This window comes from Hakea prostrata, chromosome 3 (genome assembly GCF_041222555.1).
Source record: "Hakea prostrata isolate BN-2017 chromosome 3, UWA_Hpros_2, whole genome shotgun sequence".
Classification (NCBI taxonomy): Eukaryota; Viridiplantae; Streptophyta; class Magnoliopsida; order Proteales; family Proteaceae; genus Hakea; species Hakea prostrata.
Genome location: NC_142602.1, coordinates 20,787,011 through 20,806,555, shown reverse-complemented (window position 1 = coordinate 20,806,555; position 19,545 = coordinate 20,787,011). Strand labels below are relative to the sequence as shown.

Genomic DNA, 19,545 nt, shown 5'->3' with positions numbered 1-19,545 from the left:
AGACAGAAATGGTGAGTTTAGGGCGATTTTGAAAGCGCAGAAAAGCACATTCAGCTATGCGAAAGGGAAACGGACCACAGACAGAGATGAGAGACGGATAATTAATTATTGGAATTTTTTTAGTGGAAAATTATTCGTTTTTTTTTCTTTTCAGTTTAACTTCGAAGCTCTAAATCAAAATCAAAAGGTAAAAGATAATTTAAAATATTGATTGACGATTAAGAGTAAAGCAGGTTGTTTTATTTGATTGGATTTCATACACGTAACAGCATTCAGGAGACATGACAACAATTTGGGTTTGGTCTGGGAATGATATAATATTGTGGCAAGTTGACGGGCACTTGAGAAAGAATAATTTTGAATCCAAAACCAATTATGACTTCACAAACCAAACCTCAGAAGAGTGAATGGGTTCGTTGGATTGAGTTGCTTTGGTTCAAGGATTTTACAAAGAGGCGGAGATAAATTTTAGGTAGAAAATGATGATATTGTGTCTTCCTTTAGGTCTAACTGTCTCCATTCCTTCAAATTGAAGATTGAGAGGAGGAACAATTTTGCTTGTAAAAGAATGAGATGGGAAGACTTAGTAAAGCAAAAAGTATACAATCCTTAATAAAGTTCAACAATTTAAGGCATCAAAAAGAGAAAAAAGAGAAAAAAAAACTCTTGTCCAAAGCCTAATAATTACGCAGCACTGGACTGCGAATGGTGAGAATAAAATCTTGTGGTTGATCTTGACCACCCGTTCTATTTTTATTTTTTGACTTTTTGAACTATCTCAACTGAAACCCGAAAAAAGAAAAGAAAAAAAAAGCAAAACAGATGGTCGAGATTGAATCTCGATCACCACTTTGAATCCTGACCATAGGCAGCTCAATGCTGCGCATTAATTGCACTGCACTGAAGTTAAGCCCTCCAAAGACAGTTCGCTTTTGCTTCAGTGAAAGAGATGCATCAGTTATACACGAAACAGCTTTATTGAAGTATGCAGCGATAATAGCTACTGTAAACCACAATCTGGACAGCAAACTACCCATGTTCAATCAACAGACTAAAGACTAAAAGGGTTATTCGATATATCCAGTGTGGAACAGTGGAAGTAGGCCAACATTTCTATTGGCAAATATGAAGTTTTCAAAGTTAAAGCCAGTACTTATTACTTCATGGGTCGTAATTGCTTTCTTATTAGGTTCAGCTGCTGTAGTTGTTCAGAATTCACAAACCATTCAGCCCAACGGTCAGATGCAGCTTCAGGCCGGTCATTGAAACAGCCGACGAGGCATCATCTAGACACAACAGCAGCTCCATTGAAGCACACAGCGATAACAGCTACTTAAATGCTCAAAGTGGACAGCAACTGAATTACATCTTCGATCAATGATCTGCTTCTTGAACTGACAAAGACTTCCCTGACTCAACCCAAGCTTTTTGATGAGATCAACCTGAAACCACCATAAGAACAACCAATACAGTACTGCAATCGTATTTATCAGAAGATGAATCTGCAATGATAACAGTAACCTGGTTATTGCCAGCAGCAGATAGATTTTGAGACCACCCACAAGGATGTACTCCACATGAAGATTGGCACTTGAAGAGCAAGAGCAGAACACTTCTTAAGCTGGACTGGCATTCATAAAAAATGAATCTAGCCATTCATTTTACCTTTTTCTTGTTAAGGATTATATCCTCCACTGACGTAATAGAGAGACATATCTATTATGTTTTGTATTGTTCTCTATATATATATACTATTTGAATATCAATGACATTAAGTTACCATTTATTCACATGGTATCAGGCGATTTTTCTTCTCCGAGATTTAGAAAAATCTTTTCTGATCCTCATCTTTTCGATTCTTGTTTTCTGAGCTTTTTGGTTCTTGATCTTTAATTGAGAAACCTTGTTTTTTCTCTACCATGGCGTTCGACCTCTCTGGCGATCTCTCTGGTTCATCTGCAATTGTTGTTCTTGTGCATCACAATGTTGCACCCTCTCTTCCCTTGAAGCTCACTGCCATTAACTATCAGCTGTGGTGCGCTCAGTTTGTTCAATTGGATAATTTCTTCCCTCTCTGAAGAAATCATCCCTTATATTGCTAGCGCTCGTAGTTCTCACAGTGCCTAGCAGACCTTAGTGCGTGTTTTTGCTAATCCGTCTCGGTCAAGAGTTATGGATCTCAAGGATTGCCTCTTCCAATTGCACAAAGGTCCTGAATCTATGGCTATTTTTCTTCTTGAAGTGCGTTCTTTGGCTGATGCACTTGCTGCGATTGACAATCCAGTGCCTGATGAAGATTTGGTGCTTGCCGTTCTTCGTGCACTCGGTGACGATTACCGTGATTTTTCTACCTCTGTAAGGCTTCGTGCCAATCAGATTAATTTCTTGGATCTCTGTGGTCTCTTGATGAATCATGAATTACATCTTCACAATTCTTCGGCTTCTTCCACTCGCATGATGTTGACTGCTAATACTGCGAATTTTTCTGGTAATCGTGGTGGTTTTCAACCTAGATCTGGTAATCGAAATTACAGATTTGGTTTCAATAATTCCAATAGGTCTAATAGCTATCGAAACAACACCAATTTTGCTCCGTTTGGCCAGCCTCATTTCTATTCAAATCGTTCTGGTTACAACTCAGGTGGCACTCTACACATCAAGCATCAGTTCGTTCTTCTGGAGGTTATACGCATCCTGAAAATCAATTTTCTGGAGTTCTTCAACTTGACTCTCCTGGTTCTGCTCCACCTCTGCTTCCCACTCTGCACAAATAGTATCAACTCTGCAATCAATTTGGTCATTTATGTGCTCAATGCCCGTAGCGTTATAATCAGGCCTTTGTAGGTACTGTTTCTTCTTCCTCTGTTTTTCTTTCTTCACAACTTCTCTATAATAACTACTGGCTCTACATTGGTTCTAATAACCATGTAATTGTAGATATTTCAAATTTTGCCATTTCTGATCCCTTTACTAGTTCTAAGCATGTTTATGTTGGCGATGGTATAGGTCTAGCATTACTCATCTTGGTTTTGTTGTTATGTCTTGTTATGATATTCCTTTTTCCTTAAAAAAAATTCTGTGTTCCTGGTATTCGTTGCAATCTCTTATTTGTTTCTCAGTTTTGTCTTGATAATTCTGTCTATTTTGTTTTTGATTCATGTTCTGATATTTCTTTTTCTTAAAAAAAAACTCTTTGTGATCCTAGTATTCGTTGCAATCTCTTATTTGTTTCTCAATTTTGTCTTGATAATTCTGTCTATTTTGTTTTTTATTCATCTTTTTTTGTTGTGAAGGATTGTCAAACCCACCACACACTATGCCACAGCCAGAATAGGAATGGCTTATATTTTCTTGAATTGCATCGTTCTTCTAATGTTTTCTCTTCATGCATCGCCTCTGCTGCTACTCTTTCTTTTTCTGACTGGCCTCGCAGATTGGGACATCCCAATGATAAATGACTTTCTTTGCTTCTTCGTCAATTGTTTGTACCTACAGAAAATAAACCAACACACTGTGATGCTTGTTGCCGTTCCAAGGCTCATCCCTTTCCATTTCCATGCTCCACTTCAACTACTACTGCACCGCTTCAGCTGATTCACAGTGATCTCTAAGGTGTTGCACCTGTGACATCTTTTGATTCTTTTTGCTACTATGTTCTCTTTGATGATGATTTTACTCGTTACAGCTGGTTATTTCCTATTACAAATAAATCTGATATATGCGATCTGATATATGCGATGTCTTTGTACATTTCAAACATCTAGTGGAAAATTTCTCAGTTGCCTATTAAAATTTTTCGTTCCGATGGTGGTGATGAATTTGTTAAACTTCACTCTGTTTTTCCTGCATCTGGTATTTCTCATCAATTTTCATGTCCCCATACCCAAGAACAAAATGGTATATCTGAACGGAAACATCATCATGTTGTTGAATCCGCCTTATGCTTATTGTTTCAATCTGGTTTACCCTCTATTTTCTGGTCTGTTGCTTGTCAAGCAAGTGTGTATTTGCTGAATAGGTTACCACTTTCCTCTCTTGGTAATGTTTCTCCTCTTGAAAAACTTTTTGGTACTTCTCCAGATTATTCTACACTACACACTTTTGATTGTTTGTGTTATCCTTGGCTGCGACCTTATGGAAAGAACAAACTTTCTTCTCGTTCTTTACCATGTATTTTTCTTGGATATTCTGTCTCATAAAGGATACAAATGTTTTGATCCTGCTTCTCAACGGTCATGTTAAATTTTTTGATGATGTTTTTCCTTGTGCCACTTTGTTTGCCGCTTGCCCTCAAATTCCTGTTACTGCTTGGCATCTAGAACCTCCTACTGTTCTTCTTCCTTGTTCTTCCTTCCCAGGTGAACGGCAGCTGCCGGGTGCCCCTGCTGCTTCCTCAAATGTTGCTGGTCAAACGGGTTCGTCATGTTCTCTAGCTGATGGTCAACAATCAGATCATCATTTGTCTTCCTTAAATGAGGCCTGTTTAAATGCCCCACTTGGTTTTGTTGTTTCTACTAAGGATTGTTTAATTTTGGACTGTAATCGGACAGGGACTATAAATAATGGGCATGCAACGCTTAATGGGTCTCATGGGCCTGTCACAACTGGGCTTTCCAATCAGCTGGGCCTTGTTTCTAGGGAGCAAGATTTACTTCCAAATGGGTCTGCTGCTGAACCTACTGTTGTTTCTTTGGTCTAGCCTACTCATAAGATGCTTGCTTGGTCCAAAACTGGGTCCTTGCGCCCCACAACTAAATTGAATCTTGTAGCCACTAAAAGTGATGATTCCATGCTTCCCATTTCTTATACCCAGGCATCCCGTCTCAAGTGTTGGCGTGATGCCATGGATGATGAAATTAATGCATTACTTCATAATGGCACATGGGTTTTGGTTCCCGCTACATCAGCTCCAAATACCATTGGTTGCAAATGGATATTTCGCATCAAACGTAACCCGGATGGTACTATCTCTCGGTACAAAGCTCGCCTTGTGCTAAAGGTTATCATCAACAACCCAGCTTTGAATTTAGTGAGACCTTTAGTCCGGTTGTCAAACTTGCCACCATGCACCTTGTGTTATCAATTGTTGTGATGAACAATTGGATGGTGCGACAACTTGATGTTACTAATGCATTTCTTCATGGGGATTTGATTGAATCTGTCTACATAACTCAAACCCCCGGGCTATATAGATATGTCTTGCCCTACTCATGTTTATCATCTCAAGAAATCACTCTATGGGCTTAAGCAGGCCCCACGTGCTTGGTTTGTTAAACTTAACACTTTTGTCCTATCCTATGGATTTGTTGCTTCCAAGACCGATATGATGTTATTCATCTATCGGACATCTGGAGTAGTTCTTTATTTTTTTATATATGTCGATGATATTCTCCTCACTGGTAACAGTCGCACGGCTCTTCATGATTTTATTCACGCTCTTGGTGGTGCTTTTGCGATTAAAGATCTTGGTGATCTTCACTTCTTTTTGGGTATTGAAGCTCATCGCTTTAAGGCTAGTTTGTTGTTATCTCAACATATGTATATAATAGATTTGTTATCCACTACCAGAATGGCCTCTACAAAGCCAGTTTCTACTCCCATGTCTATTGAGAATCTCACTCTGACATCTGGTACTGCTTTGGAGGATGGTACTTTATATCGTCAAACTGTTGGGATTCTTCAATACCTTGCCATCACATGGCCGAACATCTCCTAGGTTGTTGGCCGTGTCGCTCAATATATGCATGCCCCAACGGATTCTCATTGGTCTGCTGTTAAGTGCATTCTTCGGTACCTATGTGATACCTCTTATCATGGTCTTTTTATACAGGCCCAAACTCCTATGATTCTTCATGCTTACTCTGATGCTGATTGGGCTAGTTGTTTGGATGACAAACATTCTACCTCTGGCTTTTGTATTTTTCTTGGGGCCAATCTCATATCTTGGGCTTCTCGCAAACAACGCACTGTGTCTCGTTCTTCCACAGAGGTTGAGTATCGTGCTGTTGCTTCCGCCACTACCGAGCTTGTTTGGTTGCACTCTTTGCTTGGTGAGCTTGGGCTTCACTTCCCTCAGCCTCCTACAATTTGGTGTGATAATGTAGGGGCAACTTATCTCACGGTCAATCCTATTTTTCATGTGCGCACAAAGCACCTCGAGATTGATTCACGTTCCCGCTTTGCTTGAGGGGGCATGTTAAGGATTATATCCTCCACTGACGTAATAGGGAGACATATCTATTATGTTTTGTATTATTCTGTATATATAGTATTTGAATATTAATAACATTAAGTTACCATTTATTCACATTTCTAACTGGTGAAAAAGAAATTTAAAATCTCTAGCCTAGAATATATAAATGCCAACATATCTAGAACTGAAGCACAGTTATCAGAAAGGTAGCCTTGATAATCTCATCCTACTATAACCAAAAATGAGAGAGAAAGAGCAGCTATCTATTGATTACCCTATATCGAACACTCATTCCTATCTATTGATCGAAAGATCTTCGTCAAATACCGGACTTTGCCTTTTTGATTTAGGAATTCTTCATATCCAAGGCTAAAACCACAAGCACCCCACCCCATATGACTGGCTGGGGGGCTGTTTGCCTTTTGAAGCTCTTCTGCTGCATTTTCAACAGGTGCTGCAGTTGGATTAAAGGTATTATTAGTGGCTGCTACTACTGGATAAGTTGCTACTGGATTTTCCAATATAGAGACCGAAGCTAACCCACTCCCAACCTAATCATATTTTTGCTTTCTATAATACCATTCTGAACTCATTCAGGCAGGGATTAGGAAGTTGAAAGTGGTTCTCATCAAATAACAGATACAAGTGTACTGAAAAATGGGGAAAACAGGTTTGCCTGTAATGTTGTCCTGCCCTACAGAGCTGGTATGGGTTTTCCTTGCCATCTATGCCCTATCACAAGCACATATATACTGCCTCTCTGCAATCAGCTTTTCTATTTTATCATAGACACTCTCCAATTACTAATATAGATATTTATAAGTGGCAACGAGCCTGTGCACAGGGAGACAATTGGTGGATTATGCATGGGAATACCACTCAAAAGAAAGCGCGTCTACTCTTAAAAACATCTCTGACAACTTGAAACTGGTTTTACATGGAGCATACTGCAACAACAATGGTTATAGAAAGTTGGAGATATAACAGAATGAATGAGACAGAGAGACTTCAGTGTGATGTTGCTGATGGCTAAGTTTCACATTTCATAAATTTCCTTGGGTACTGTTGACCCTACAATCTGACCCACAAACTAAGCAATTTTAACCTGCAATCTAAAGGAGATCAAACAAACCCATGGTCTAAAGCTAAACAGAAGGTTTCAAGATTCCCTTTTATATTTCTCATGCTAATAGGGAAACAACCTCATTTCTATGTCCTGGGAAAGAAGTAAGGCTATCCCTTGGCCAACACCACCAAGAGTAATGACATATCGGGATTTAGCATATTAAATCCGTGAAAAAAAGGATCGCAAAGAGGAGAGCAATGGTCATTTTCTCCACATATTGAATGAAAAATTGATTCATTTGTTTCACATCATGCTTCTTTCTTTTCAGCTAGAACACACCTTATAATTGATTAAGGAACTACTGGGATTTTAAGAAGTACCTAACTGTGTTGCGATGCTGCATCTCTTTCAAAAGGAAGACGTCCCTCTTGCCAAAGGACTCGTTCATCTTCTACCGCCAACTGAATCATTTTGATTATAATCATAGTTCTGGTAAATTCAGGGTACTATCAGGAAAGTTTAACATGCTTCGAAATGGGTATAAGAATACAGGAGACACCCAAGGAGTTTTAATATGCTTCTCCGAAAACTTATTCCAAAAGTCTAACATGTAAAAACTCTACCACCTTGAATTTACCAGAATTATGAACATAACCAAACAACAAAACAATGCGACTGTGATTAAAATGATCCGACAACTACTCATCTTCGATTGCATGGATCGAGCACAGCATTACAAGAACCTGCAAATTAATGCACGGTTAGATTCCAGAATGGTAAATAAAAGTAAAACAACAAATGCATCAAGATTTACTCTATTGTTTACACAACTTGAAAGTAATTGCAGAAACGATAGCAAAGCCGTAGTCAAATCCTTCACACGCACCTGAATCCAAGAGAATCTTCATCAGTAGATTCGAGAAGATCTCTGCGATTGATTGCGTTTTGAGAAAAACGACGGCAATGCCGTCCTAATACGCATCCTCCCCAGTGCGCTCCTCTGCTCCACCCCCGAACCCTAACATTTCTTGCCAAAAATGATTGGATGGACGAACCGGAAGATGACAAAAAAGGTCTGGTTCGACCTATTATATATTCTAATCTAAACTCATTTCCATCCTAACCCCAATTCAGGGTCAAAGATTATTATCCTAAGCCAAACCAAACCCATTTCTGCCCTAATTGGCCCTATACTTGGCCATGGCCCTGGCCTAATTGACCATGTACTTGGCCTGAGCTTTGATTGGCATATCCTTGTCCATTTTCGTAATTCATTAAGATCAAGCATCATGGACAAAATTAGGACCAAGATTAAGACCATAATCACAACCAAAATTAGGCTAAGGTCAGGGAAAAAACCAAGGACAGGTTGAAACAGGCTTGAAAGGCCAAAGAGTAATCTCAAGCTCGCCCTTGGCCCTAGTCAGGTCTAAAATATTTTGGCCATAATCTGCCTTCATAGCCAAAATCTTTGGGCTTGCCCTATTTGGGCTCAGGGCGGCCTTAGGGTAGGTCAAGGCCAAACTTTCACCCCTAGCAGAATCTTATGATTTTCTTTTTAACAATTTTATATATAAAAGATAGGAACATTACATATATGTTGTTTGCAAGAATTGAACTTACAACCTCTTCACTAAGAAGTACCAGTAAAAGGAGCTAAAGCACTTTGACGGCTGCACCAACGATTTCTTCGCCGGGCTCCTGAAATCCTCCGCTCTGCAACTCCTCCATTTGAGAAGCTTGAGGCGGAGAGGCTCACCTGAGTAGTCTCTCCGCCTCCCCTATTCTCCTTCCGCCGCTCCGGTCTCCATCCCGTCTCCCTTTTTTTCTCTCTCACCTCCTTCAGTTCTCTCTCTTTCCCTTCTGTTCTCTCTCCCGGCATATCTATTCTCTCTCCCGCCCTCTCTGTTTCTCTCTCCCGGCATCTCCTGCTCCTCTTTTCTGTTTCAACTATTCTCTCTCTCGCCCTCTCTCCCGTTTTCTGTTTCTATCTGTTCTCTCTCCCGCCCTCGCTGTTTTCTCTCTCCCGTTTTCTCTGTTTCTATCTGTTTCTCTCTCCCGGCATCTCCTGCTCCTCTTTCCCGTCTCCGCCTCCCTCTTTCCCGCCGTTTCGCTTTCTTCGTTAATAACCAGATATAGGGTTTCCCCTTAGATCTGTGGTTGCAGTGCTTTGTTTTTGTTTTTTTGTTTTATTTTTCTTTTTTTTTTTCCCTAACAGCTCCTTTGGTTACAGCGTTTCCTGGTGCACACCGCAGAACAACTGCAGCTTTGGGTACAAGTTTTTCTGCGTCGAGCTTGACCGGTACGCCTATACGACATCGTTGGATGGGAAGTCTGAACCTTATCCACACTTTCGCTGCTACCATCGCTGTAATTGTAGGAGTTTTGAATCCGCCCTTGCGGCGTGTAATTGGTCCCCCTATGTGGGTGTTATGTCCGCCCTTGAGGCGTGTAAGTTGTCCCCCTTTGAGGGTGTTTGTGTTGTTGTTTTGGTGTTCTTGTTCTAAGGGTTTTGTGGCTGTGATCCACTTTGGGCTTGACCCAATCCTTACCCTGGTTGACCCTGTCTATTGCATGTATGACAGTTTGGACTTTTGCCGCTCCTTGGTTCGATTTGAACCTTGTGTTCTCATGCAGGTGTATTTGTACTTTGTTTAATTATGTAAATGAAGTGCTGTTTACCAAAAAAAAATCATTTTCACTCTAAGAAATTTTTTTTTTTTATTTTTGAGCCAACGATAAAAGTTGATTAAGAAGATCCAAGGCTAAATTTTGAAACTTTCACAAGAAAACTATATATGGGGAAAACTATATATTCAAATCATTGACTTATTCATTAAGAAATATTGGTTATTGCCAACTGACCCAATCTTTGATAGTAAATTTCAACAAGATTCAACATATGTTGTACATTTGCCATTACGTTTGCTCCCAATCCTCTATTTTTCCAATAAGTTGTGGTCCAAGAGATAAAAGATTTGTAGAATCAACAAATTTAATTGATAATTTTTCTGGATAAAATAATTTAATTGATATTTCACCAATACCATATCTCAATCTACTCTTTTAATCGCATTAACGTTAATGCACAGATCTTGAATTTTTATCACCTCTGGTTAAGGATCTTTAATATTTTGCACTTCCATTTTTAAGCGAGTTATCAGTTAAGTCTCCAAAAACATTTCACCAAAATTGCTCTTGTAGGAAGACCAACCGAATCAAAAACTTCTCCAACAACGAGAAAACTCTTAACATGGAGAATTTTACTTTCCGTTTTCTAGGGTTTCAATTGGTTTCCAGCTGATTCTGATTTGAATCGAATTGAAATCAATGAAGGCCATAGTTTGTTCGATGAAAACAAAAGATCTTCAAAGCTGAAGAACTCTTCTACCAAAAAAAAAACTGAAGAACTGAACTCTTAAGATTGATTGTTTACGAGAGAGACTGCAAGCTCTAGTGGTGATAGTAGTATCTTGGGGAAAGAACTGGTGCTGTAGCTAAGGTTTGAGCTCGCTTAACCTGCTAATGGAATTCTTTGATCCATGCAACTTGAGGTGAGAGGCTGGATGCTAGTGTGATCGAGGTTCATAAGCACACATACCTTGGTGTCCATTCAGATAACTGAAGGAATTTCAGGGGCGTTACGTGGGTTTGCTTGGGGAATCTTCAGCGAAGTTAATGAGGTGATGACTTAGCTTTGATGGTTTACTCAACTATGTCCAATCTGTTGGCTCTCTCTCATAAACACGTTGGATCTCCATAGCTTCAGGGTAAAACAATCTCTGCATTGCGGAGGAAATGAGATGATAAGACCAGTTTTCTGCTAATAATCCCCAAGAGAACTTAAAAGACTAAAGCCTTCAAGGATATCATAAAGAGAAGAAAACTCCATAAGTGTCAATGATGCATTGTTTAGACACGAAACAGCTTCCTCAAAATCTGCATCGACAATAGCTCTACTGAAATCCCCAAACTTTTGGACCGCAGCTGAACTCCAGTTCCTATCTCATGATTCTGCTCCTAGTGCTGAGCAGGATTTCCTTGACACGGCTACAAGATGCTGGAACTCACATAATTGCACTTCATGCAGCATTTTAATCACATTTACTAAATGATGCATCTATTAATAGAAACAGTAAGCTGTTTACTGCCAGCAGTACATCCATTATTGAGACCTGTAAGGTTATCCTCCAGCTGAGGATTAGGTTGGGTTGGTAGGAGTTTTGATGAGGAAGAAGAGCATGAGCAGGGTAGTTCTAAGGTTGAACTGGTGCGATAAACCATCCATATTTCTGCACTAAACAGGATGGAGGTTGGATTTCATGCACTGTTCTTCGAAACATGCTTATTAAGAAAGTGATCTGAAAGAAGAACCTTATCCCCTAGTAGATCATGGAATCCAAGTTTGCGGTGAAGCGAGCAGACCTTGGGATCAAGAAAAGCAACTTATCATCACATGGATAGGCGGACAGTTCGATCCCTAGCATGGAATTAGCCACGTGTAGGGAAAGCAGAGAAAAACAAGGGAACATACCAGCCTATCATCAGATATTAAAATGGAAGATAGAAATATTCTCATAGTAGAGAAGGAGCTCAAAGTATATGCTGATGAGCATCTCATGAGGGGCAGTTCAACCTTAACCTATATTCAATAATAGCAGATATAGAATTTCATAACAAAACCCATCAAGGATGTCATAATATTGACTCCAACTGCTTTATTTCTGGGTCCAACCTTTCAGGTCCTACATCTTCTTCAGGAATCCTATAAGCATCTGCAATCTCCTTCCCTTTATCTAGCACCTGCCGTGGTACAGTTTCAAGCAGACTGAAGGGGGAAGAAATCAGCAAACATGTATTTCTTATTGTGAAGTTTAATGCAAGGGACAAAATTCAGTACAATGAATGGCAGAACAATGTTGACTACTTGACTATTGAAATGAAGGAATACAGTATACCTATCCAATGCACCAACTGCAATATCAATCTTTTCTTTCATTGATGCAGGCAAAGCTTCTGGATCTTTTCTTGATGCACGTAGAAGCAAGGAATCAAGTTCCTCCAAGGCTCTTCAGAAAAAGAAAAGCCAATACAAGTAAGAATTTGCCTAGATATAAACTACTGCCATTGGATTTGGTGCACTTGATCTGTGACATAAATTGTTAGATGAGTCTCGGCCTAGTAAAACAAACACTCAGCTCTCATCCACTGTTAGTAAGTGGAATTTGAATGTTTCTTGTTAAGTTGTCCAACACACCCTGCTTCTTATTAGGTTGTCTAACATTAATCTGAATGGGATAAGAATATTATGGGTATCTATTACCAGCTTATTTTTGGAGATTGACTGCTCCATGCAACTGCATCCAATGGTGTGTTGGACAACATTTTAGAAGAAGCTCATAGGATAAGATAAAAAAGAAAAATCATAACAATTTCCATTTACTTCTTCATTATTCAGGGAGGACCCATCAGTTGGTAACATAATTATGTAACTAAAACACCAACTTCCATCGTGACGGGATGCTGGCACATATTGCAACATTAAAAGAAGAGGAACCAAATAAAGTGTGGGTGTCATCTTGGAGACAGATGGAGACAATTTAGTCAACTAAGATTTCAAATTATGTAACCCCAAAAGGATGTGATTGTTTTTTGGTTCAACAATTATTATCCTATCCAATATTACCAAAAATGAAAGCCTCATATATGGATGATCCTAGCCTTCCACCATATGGAAAGTATGGGTTTAGGTGAAAGAAATATGGGTTAGAACCAGCTTTCATGAGACATAAGCAAGGATGCTAATCTAGCAGACGCATTAGGTTAAGCTTAAAACTACGAAGCCGGTTTATAGTTGTGGGGACAGCATAACATCTTGAAGTCGAGACAGTAAATTCCTAACAAAACATGAGGACTTCATTCTGAATGTAGAAGTAATACCTTAGGCATTGATCCACATTGTTAAAAGCAGTTTCACCATTGCCAGATTCTGATGCATACTGTGCTACCTAAAATTCCAAAAAATAAAAAACTCGGATTTAAGAAAGGACTGTAACAATCCAATGAAGCAAATTCATAGAAGTCTTAACCCTAGGGTAAAATAGTTAAGCCATTCCATGAACTAGTGGAAGATATAAGATAATCAGAGAGAACAAAGAACACGTGATAGCTTCAGTATGTTAAAACTTACTGCTCGAATATTTACACGCAGAGATGCTGCAGGGCCAGAACGCAAAAGAGACCGACAAGCAAGATATTGGGGTTGTTCAGATTCCAATGTTTTCTCTACATGAGGAAAAAGAAACTGTAAGCCAAATGGGGTATTACCAGAATGTCAAGGATTAAATGGGCCTTGTGATACCAGAAAAGAATATGTTACCATCATAATATGATCAAACAGCATTCAAGACAGAGAAGAAGCTATCCTCTCTGAAATTAAGAATTCACAGAAAGCAAACACAAGAAAAGAATACCTAAATCCTTAATCTGTGATTGGGTCAATAGAACAGCAGGAACATAAACGTCTAGTGGGTCAAGCTTTTTCCTGGCAACAGAAGAAAACATAATCAGACTCCATCTATTTGCATAAAAGATCATTTCAGAATAAGCACCATTGATCATCTTAACTAGACAAGTACACATCACTATACCATTTACTGTGTAAGGTTAAGATGAAAACCGGGGGGGGGGGTGTTTTTGCTTTTCTCTTTTTTTTGGGGACTAAGTTATTTTCTGCAAAACTCCAAATTTAACTAACTAAACCCACATCCAAAACGATAAATACATAATAATTTATGCAAAAATACTGATTTGTGAAAACTTGTGCTACTTTATCTGTACATAGATGAAGCATAAGTGTGAATCCAAAAGCCATGTCCAGTTCAAATTCACTAACAAAGCCATAAACCACGCAAACCTAATTATATTTTTCGAGCTTCCTAAAGCTGTTTGAGAATCTTGAGATGGATCTCAGAGGCCAAAAATCCCACGAGCTTGCTGCTCTAGGCTTTTGGATTGTTGTTCGACAATCCAAACAAAATATCTCACCAAACTGTAGTCCAAACGATTTCAGAGGCAGTTCTCAAACCTCACTCCATGCCAATACTAAATTTCTTTGTTAGAGTTAAGAGGAGTGCAAAGAAAGAGGTTCTATTGTACTTCTATATCCCAACTGCTCCCAGTTTATATTTCTTCTCTTCAGAACGAAACATGTTCTCTGCTCTTTGAATGTTTTACAACTAAGCCCCTTGGGGGAATATATCCGTTCTTCTGGAACAACTGACTCTTTCTTATCTCTCCCCTTTCAGGGTTTTGGTAATGAATTCTTTATTCATCCAAAAAGGAAAAACCTTTGCAACCTTTGTGTTGTCACATGTATTCTTGGTTTAATGTCAATCTTATCATACCATTTCTGGAGGTACATATTCGTTTTCAGCAAAATAAAAAATGCCACAATTACCATTTTGTTGGGAAAACATGGATGAATAGAGAAGAGATGCAGAAAACGAGGACTTACTTTTTCACGTACCTATCCAATAACCCAGCATTAGCGTCTGCAATGAGAAGAAACTAGTAAGCGAAAGATACAGAAAATTAGATACTCTGAACACGGCAAAAAATTGAAGGGAAATCCAGATAAGAAAGCAAGAAAAGAAGTCTACGTGAAGGGATAGAGAGGCAGAGGCACTGGTGGAGGAAAAGGAAACCAATGGAGACGGTCCGCCGGCTTTGTTGACCCTCTGATGGAGAGGGGAACCAAGAACACCTTGCCCTGCAACAATCCCTCTTTGCTTTGAAGGTTAGAAGGTCTGGTGCGAGACGCTGGGAAGTAAACGAGGCTGAACAGAAGTGGCTGCTCACCAAACACGCGCTTTTTGGGGCGGTGGCCATGGCTATTGCCTTCCAGAATTTTTACATGCCCTCCTCCGTTTCGCCGGAATTGTTCTCTCTCCTCTCCAGTGCTGATGATACTCTCAGAGATTATTCTGTTTGTGTGTGTGTGTGAGTCTGTGAGAGAGAGAAACTTTGCTTGATCTGACTTGGACTGTTAACAGTACACGGCGGCTATCAAGCTGAGTAAGATAAACAGCGTAACACACGTGTCAGGTTAAAGTATTCTCACGTTGGTCACGTAAGTGATTGTCGGATTTCACGTTATCCACTTGTCTTAATACTTCTTCAAACCTTAGGCCATGGCCATTGAAATCCTCAGGGAGAGGCAGCGAAGCTCGAGGTCTTCAACAGTCCAGTTTCGTCAATGGCGACGATTCTTCTGCAGTATCCTCTCTGGTATCAGCGGAATCTCGTTCGAGATTCAGTTCCAAAACCTACTGCATTTCCATTTCGGCTAAATCCTCCAACTTGTCGGCGACGTTCACTGAAATTCCGACCAAATTCTCTGAAAGCAAAGAGCATTGAAGTCGGTTCTCCTGTAGAAGCACCTCTTCTGCTACGAAAGAAAGAAATTGAGTCTTTGGTACTTCTCGATGTCACGGGAATGATGTGTGGTGCTTGCGTTTCTCGTGTCAAATCGATCTTAGCTTCTGACGACCGTGTTGAGTCGGTCGTTGTTAACATGTTAACTGAAACTGCAGCAATCCGTTTGAGACCGGAGGCCGTTGAAAACGGAATCCCGGTAGACGTTGTGGATGATCTGTGTGGAAGATTGACGGAACGGGGATTCTTGGCCAAAAGGAGGTACTCGGGGTCAGGCATTACAGAGAATGTTAGGAAGTGGAAGGAAATGGCGGCGAAGAAGGAAGTCATGCTGGCCAAGAGCCGTAGTAAGGTAGCTTTTGCTTGGACCTTGGTGGCTTTGTGCTGCGGCTCTCATGCCTCGCATATACTTCATTCTCTTGGGATCCATGTTGCTCATGGTAATGCATTTACTACCTTGTCGATGCTTTTTCTGCGACCATTCTAAATGGGCAACGATCTGATTCCAGCACATTTATGTTGACATTCTTTTCAATTTCTTTCGTTTTACTGGTGTAGGAACATTTCTGGACTTACTGCATAATCAGTACGTGAAAGGTGGATTGGCTCTGGGTGCTCTGCTTGGACCAGGCAGAGGTCAGTGATAAAACCTCCTTTATTTGTTTAGCCACGGGCCATTACCCCGTGAGTAGAAGCTGTTAAAATGGTTATTATTAGGATTAGAGCTACCAATCACACACAATGGTTATTGTTAGGATTAGAGCAATCAATCACAAACAACGAACAGAAAACAGGAAAGAAAGATTTACGGATTTTACCATTTTCACCTCAATGTGAGGTTATGTACAACATTAGGTTTTTCATTATATTCTTCTCACAACTATTACAGATGTTCTGTTACAATATATATACTAGTAAAAGTGTCACGTGCAAATGCACGAGGAATTTATCAATCACCGTGTATTGGCCATGAAAGTTGAATGACCTGTGCAAATGTGAACATGTTAACAACAACTACTAAGGTTGGAATTTGGAATAAGTTTATCTTTTAGATGTGTAATTTTGATTAAAAATTTTTAATGCAGTTTCGTCTTCCTCAATTAATATTTCTTGGTATTTGGGAGAAACTCTTCATATTCATTTGGCTGTTAGTAGCTTCTTTGGAAAATGAGAAAGAGAGAAATTGAAATCAAATTGATTCAAATAATTTTAAGAATTTTAATTGACCATTATAAACATCATTTATTACTAATACAAATGTTTAATTGATTGAATATAGAGAGGTATTGGAGGGAAATGAAATATAGTCATGTCCCTTGAGTTCATACTTTTATAATAGTAATATGATATATAATATATATATATATATACATGGAAAAAAATTCGGTCGAAACATGCGAAATTTCGCACTTTTGAAAAACCGAAACGAAACCAGTGGGTACCGAAAAAAAATCATTGGTTTCGGTCGAAACCCTCGAAATTTCCCTACTGGGTCGAAATATGGGTGAGTCAGTCTGAACCGGATGGGAAATCTTGCGAAATTTCGAGGGTTTCGATCAAAACCCTCGAAATTTCGATCGAAACTCAAAACTTGGTTTTTGTTTAAGTGAACCGGCTGAACCAGCCGGTTCAATGTTATAAAAAGTCGCCATCTTCGATCGAAACTCTGGGAAACCAGAGTTTCGATCGGGAAACGCAGCGGAGGCCAGAGAGTTTCGACACGAGGTTTCGACCATTTTTCGACCTTTTTTCATGGTTTTGCATGATTTCAAGTAGATTCAAGCACTCCTTTGGTGAAATCGGCACTTGTTGGTGGATTATTTCAAAGTTTGAAGCTCTATTGGAAGGTAACCTAGCTTTGAATGGTTTAGTGAACAGTAGTTTCCTTGGGTTTTTAGCTTCATTTCCTTGCTTCTCTTCTTTCCCCTTGAAGAGAAAGTGATACAGTAGTGGAAGTGGAACAGGGTCGGATGTATTATCCAGCGTCTGATGGGAGGACGGTATATGTGCATAGGGGTGCAACTTATACGGATGCTGATTCGGGGGCACAGATGTTTGTGGAGCAGATCTTCGGGGTGCAACCCCAACCCATACCCCCTGAGATTCATCAAGAAGGACTTCCCTATCCTTATTGTGCATTCCCTCAGATCGGATATCTTATGCATGTTGATGACCAGACCTATAGAGCTGCAGTTGTCGATTACCTCGACAACCATAGGCATCACATGTCATGGGATGTCTATGTCCGTTGGTCAGAGGAGAGGATGTCACAAGCACAATACTACTCAAGTCACGGGATGGATCCGCCGAGGCACTCCTATTGGCACTGACTTAGTGAGTTGTACTTCCCATTTTATTTTTATTACTAGTTACATTGTATTTGATGTTTAAGAGTTTATTTGATATTTCGAATTGAACTTAAAAGTTAGAAGTTAGAGCTTAGAAGTTAATATGTTCATGTTGAATGTTATGCTTATTTGCTTAAGTATAGTTAACTTTATTGTGTACTTCTCGGTCATCTTTACATTAATGTTATGTAATTTAAAAGACATATTTACATTGATTTTTTTACTAAAATGCATGTGACAATGTGTTCTTTATACACTAATTAGCTTAAATACAGAATCCCACCCCAAAATAGTCTCTAAAACCTGTCGAAACTTGTGCGAAAAAGTCCTCGGTTTCCTCGAAATTTCCCAAGTTTCCACCTAAGTTTCCCATTTTCACCCGGTCGAAACTTGAGTTTCCCTCGAATTTTTTACCATGTATATATATATATATATATATATATATATATATATATATATATATATATATATATATATATATATATATATATATATATATATATATTTTTTTTTTTTTTTTTTTTTTTTTTTTTTTTTTTTTTTTTTTTTTTTTTTTGCGGTTAAAAACCCTAAGCCACAACTATTCATGGGTCCAAGCCCAAACTGTAAAGAAACTCTGAGGCCCAAAGAGATGTGGGTCCTCTACAAGCTTGGGGGCGCTGCCTCCACACCTCCACCAGGGCTGCCTCCCTGGACCTCACCCGTTCATTGGAGAGCGGGACCCTCATGTCCGTCGATAACACAATGTGAAGCATGAATCATACTTAACATTCTCCCACTTGGTGAATGCTTCACATGTTTCCTGAATCCTAAGGCAGTAGTACTAAACTCATTGTCTTGGTAAGAAAATCAGCACTATTTACTTTTGCATAGCTCCACCAAATAAGAAAACAACATATCCACTGGTAGATCTTCTACTATCAATGCCATTTCCCTAGTCAACATCTGCGAGCATTGTAGCTTTATTGGTAGCTGTCTAATGCAAAATTGAAGACATATTTAAGAAAGAAGAAGCCTATTGGGTCAGGCCCATCAAAGGCCTAAATCTATCACCCAAATCAGCCCATGACTTTCATGGGCTAGGACTGTTTTAGTGGGTTAAAGTTAGCCCACATATTTTGATCTCCATGGTCTAGACCTAAGCCTAAGTTTAGTTTTTGAAAAGTCAATAAAGGGACTGTGCTTTGAAAATAAAATAAATCATTGTCAAAGGAGTTTTCCTTTGTCAAGAGTTAGGTAGTAATTGAGTTATTAATAGGTAGGTGGTATTAGCTAGTGGTTGGATATTACCATTAATGTTTTTGTCTCTTTAGAATGCTATATAAAGATACTTATGTAAAAGGAGAGATACAACTCATCAATTGAAATCAAATTGCTTTGTTAGCATTCCTTCCCTATGGAGAATCCTTGTGTTTGATCAAGATAGGTTGGTGTTCAATCCAATTGATCCACCTTGTGGTATAAAGCTCGGGTGTTACATTTTTATTCTCAATTCCCTCATA

General features: G+C 39.2%; 2 protein-coding genes and 1 long non-coding RNA gene across 6 annotated transcripts in view; 1 reads left to right on the top strand and 2 right to left on the bottom strand.

Moving 5' to 3' along the window:
* Window positions 1-961: 961 nt before the first annotated feature.
* On the bottom strand, window positions 962-8,267 carry LOC149021505 (uncharacterized). Of its 2 annotated transcripts, XR_016172340.1 has the most exons (3): window positions 8,146-8,267; window positions 7,640-8,002; window positions 962-1,442 (listed from the first exon to the last, which is right to left on the bottom strand). It is a non-coding gene; the product is annotated as an uncharacterized LOC149021505 (long non-coding RNA). The 2 variants fall into 2 exon arrangements; XR_016172339.1 differs by lacking the exon at window positions 962-1,442 and having other exon boundaries at window positions 4,190-8,002.
* A 2,439-nt stretch (window positions 8,268-10,706) lies between these two features.
* Window positions 10,707-15,340, bottom strand: LOC149021504 (uncharacterized). 2 transcript variants are annotated; one of them, XM_089149736.1, is made up of 7 exons: window positions 14,921-15,340; window positions 14,788-14,812; window positions 13,733-13,803; window positions 13,450-13,544; window positions 13,200-13,267; window positions 12,218-12,328; window positions 10,707-12,087 (listed from the first exon to the last, which is right to left on the bottom strand). In XM_089149736.1, the coding sequence occupies exons 1-7, from the start codon at window positions 15,147-15,149 to the stop codon at window positions 11,955-11,957; spliced, it is 732 nt and encodes a 243-aa protein (XP_089005862.1). In that variant the 5' UTR covers window positions 15,150-15,340; the 3' UTR covers window positions 10,707-11,954. The 2 variants fall into 2 exon arrangements, with proteins under 2 accessions (XP_089005862.1, XP_089005861.1); XM_089149735.1 differs by having other exon boundaries at window positions 10,709-12,087; window positions 14,776-14,812.
* Window positions 15,341-15,419: 79 nt separating this feature from the next.
* Window positions 15,420-19,545, top strand: part of LOC149021503 (copper-transporting ATPase PAA2, chloroplastic) — a 41,855-nt gene continuing 37,729 nt past the window's right edge. For both annotated transcript variants that reach the window (XM_089149734.1, XM_089149733.1), the window contains exons 1-2: window positions 15,420-16,135; window positions 16,254-16,331. In XM_089149734.1, the coding sequence (XP_089005860.1) occupies window positions 15,517-16,135; window positions 16,254-16,331 (697 nt within the window). In that variant the 5' untranslated portion in view covers window positions 15,420-15,516. The remainder of the gene's footprint in view (window positions 16,136-16,253; window positions 16,332-19,545) is intronic.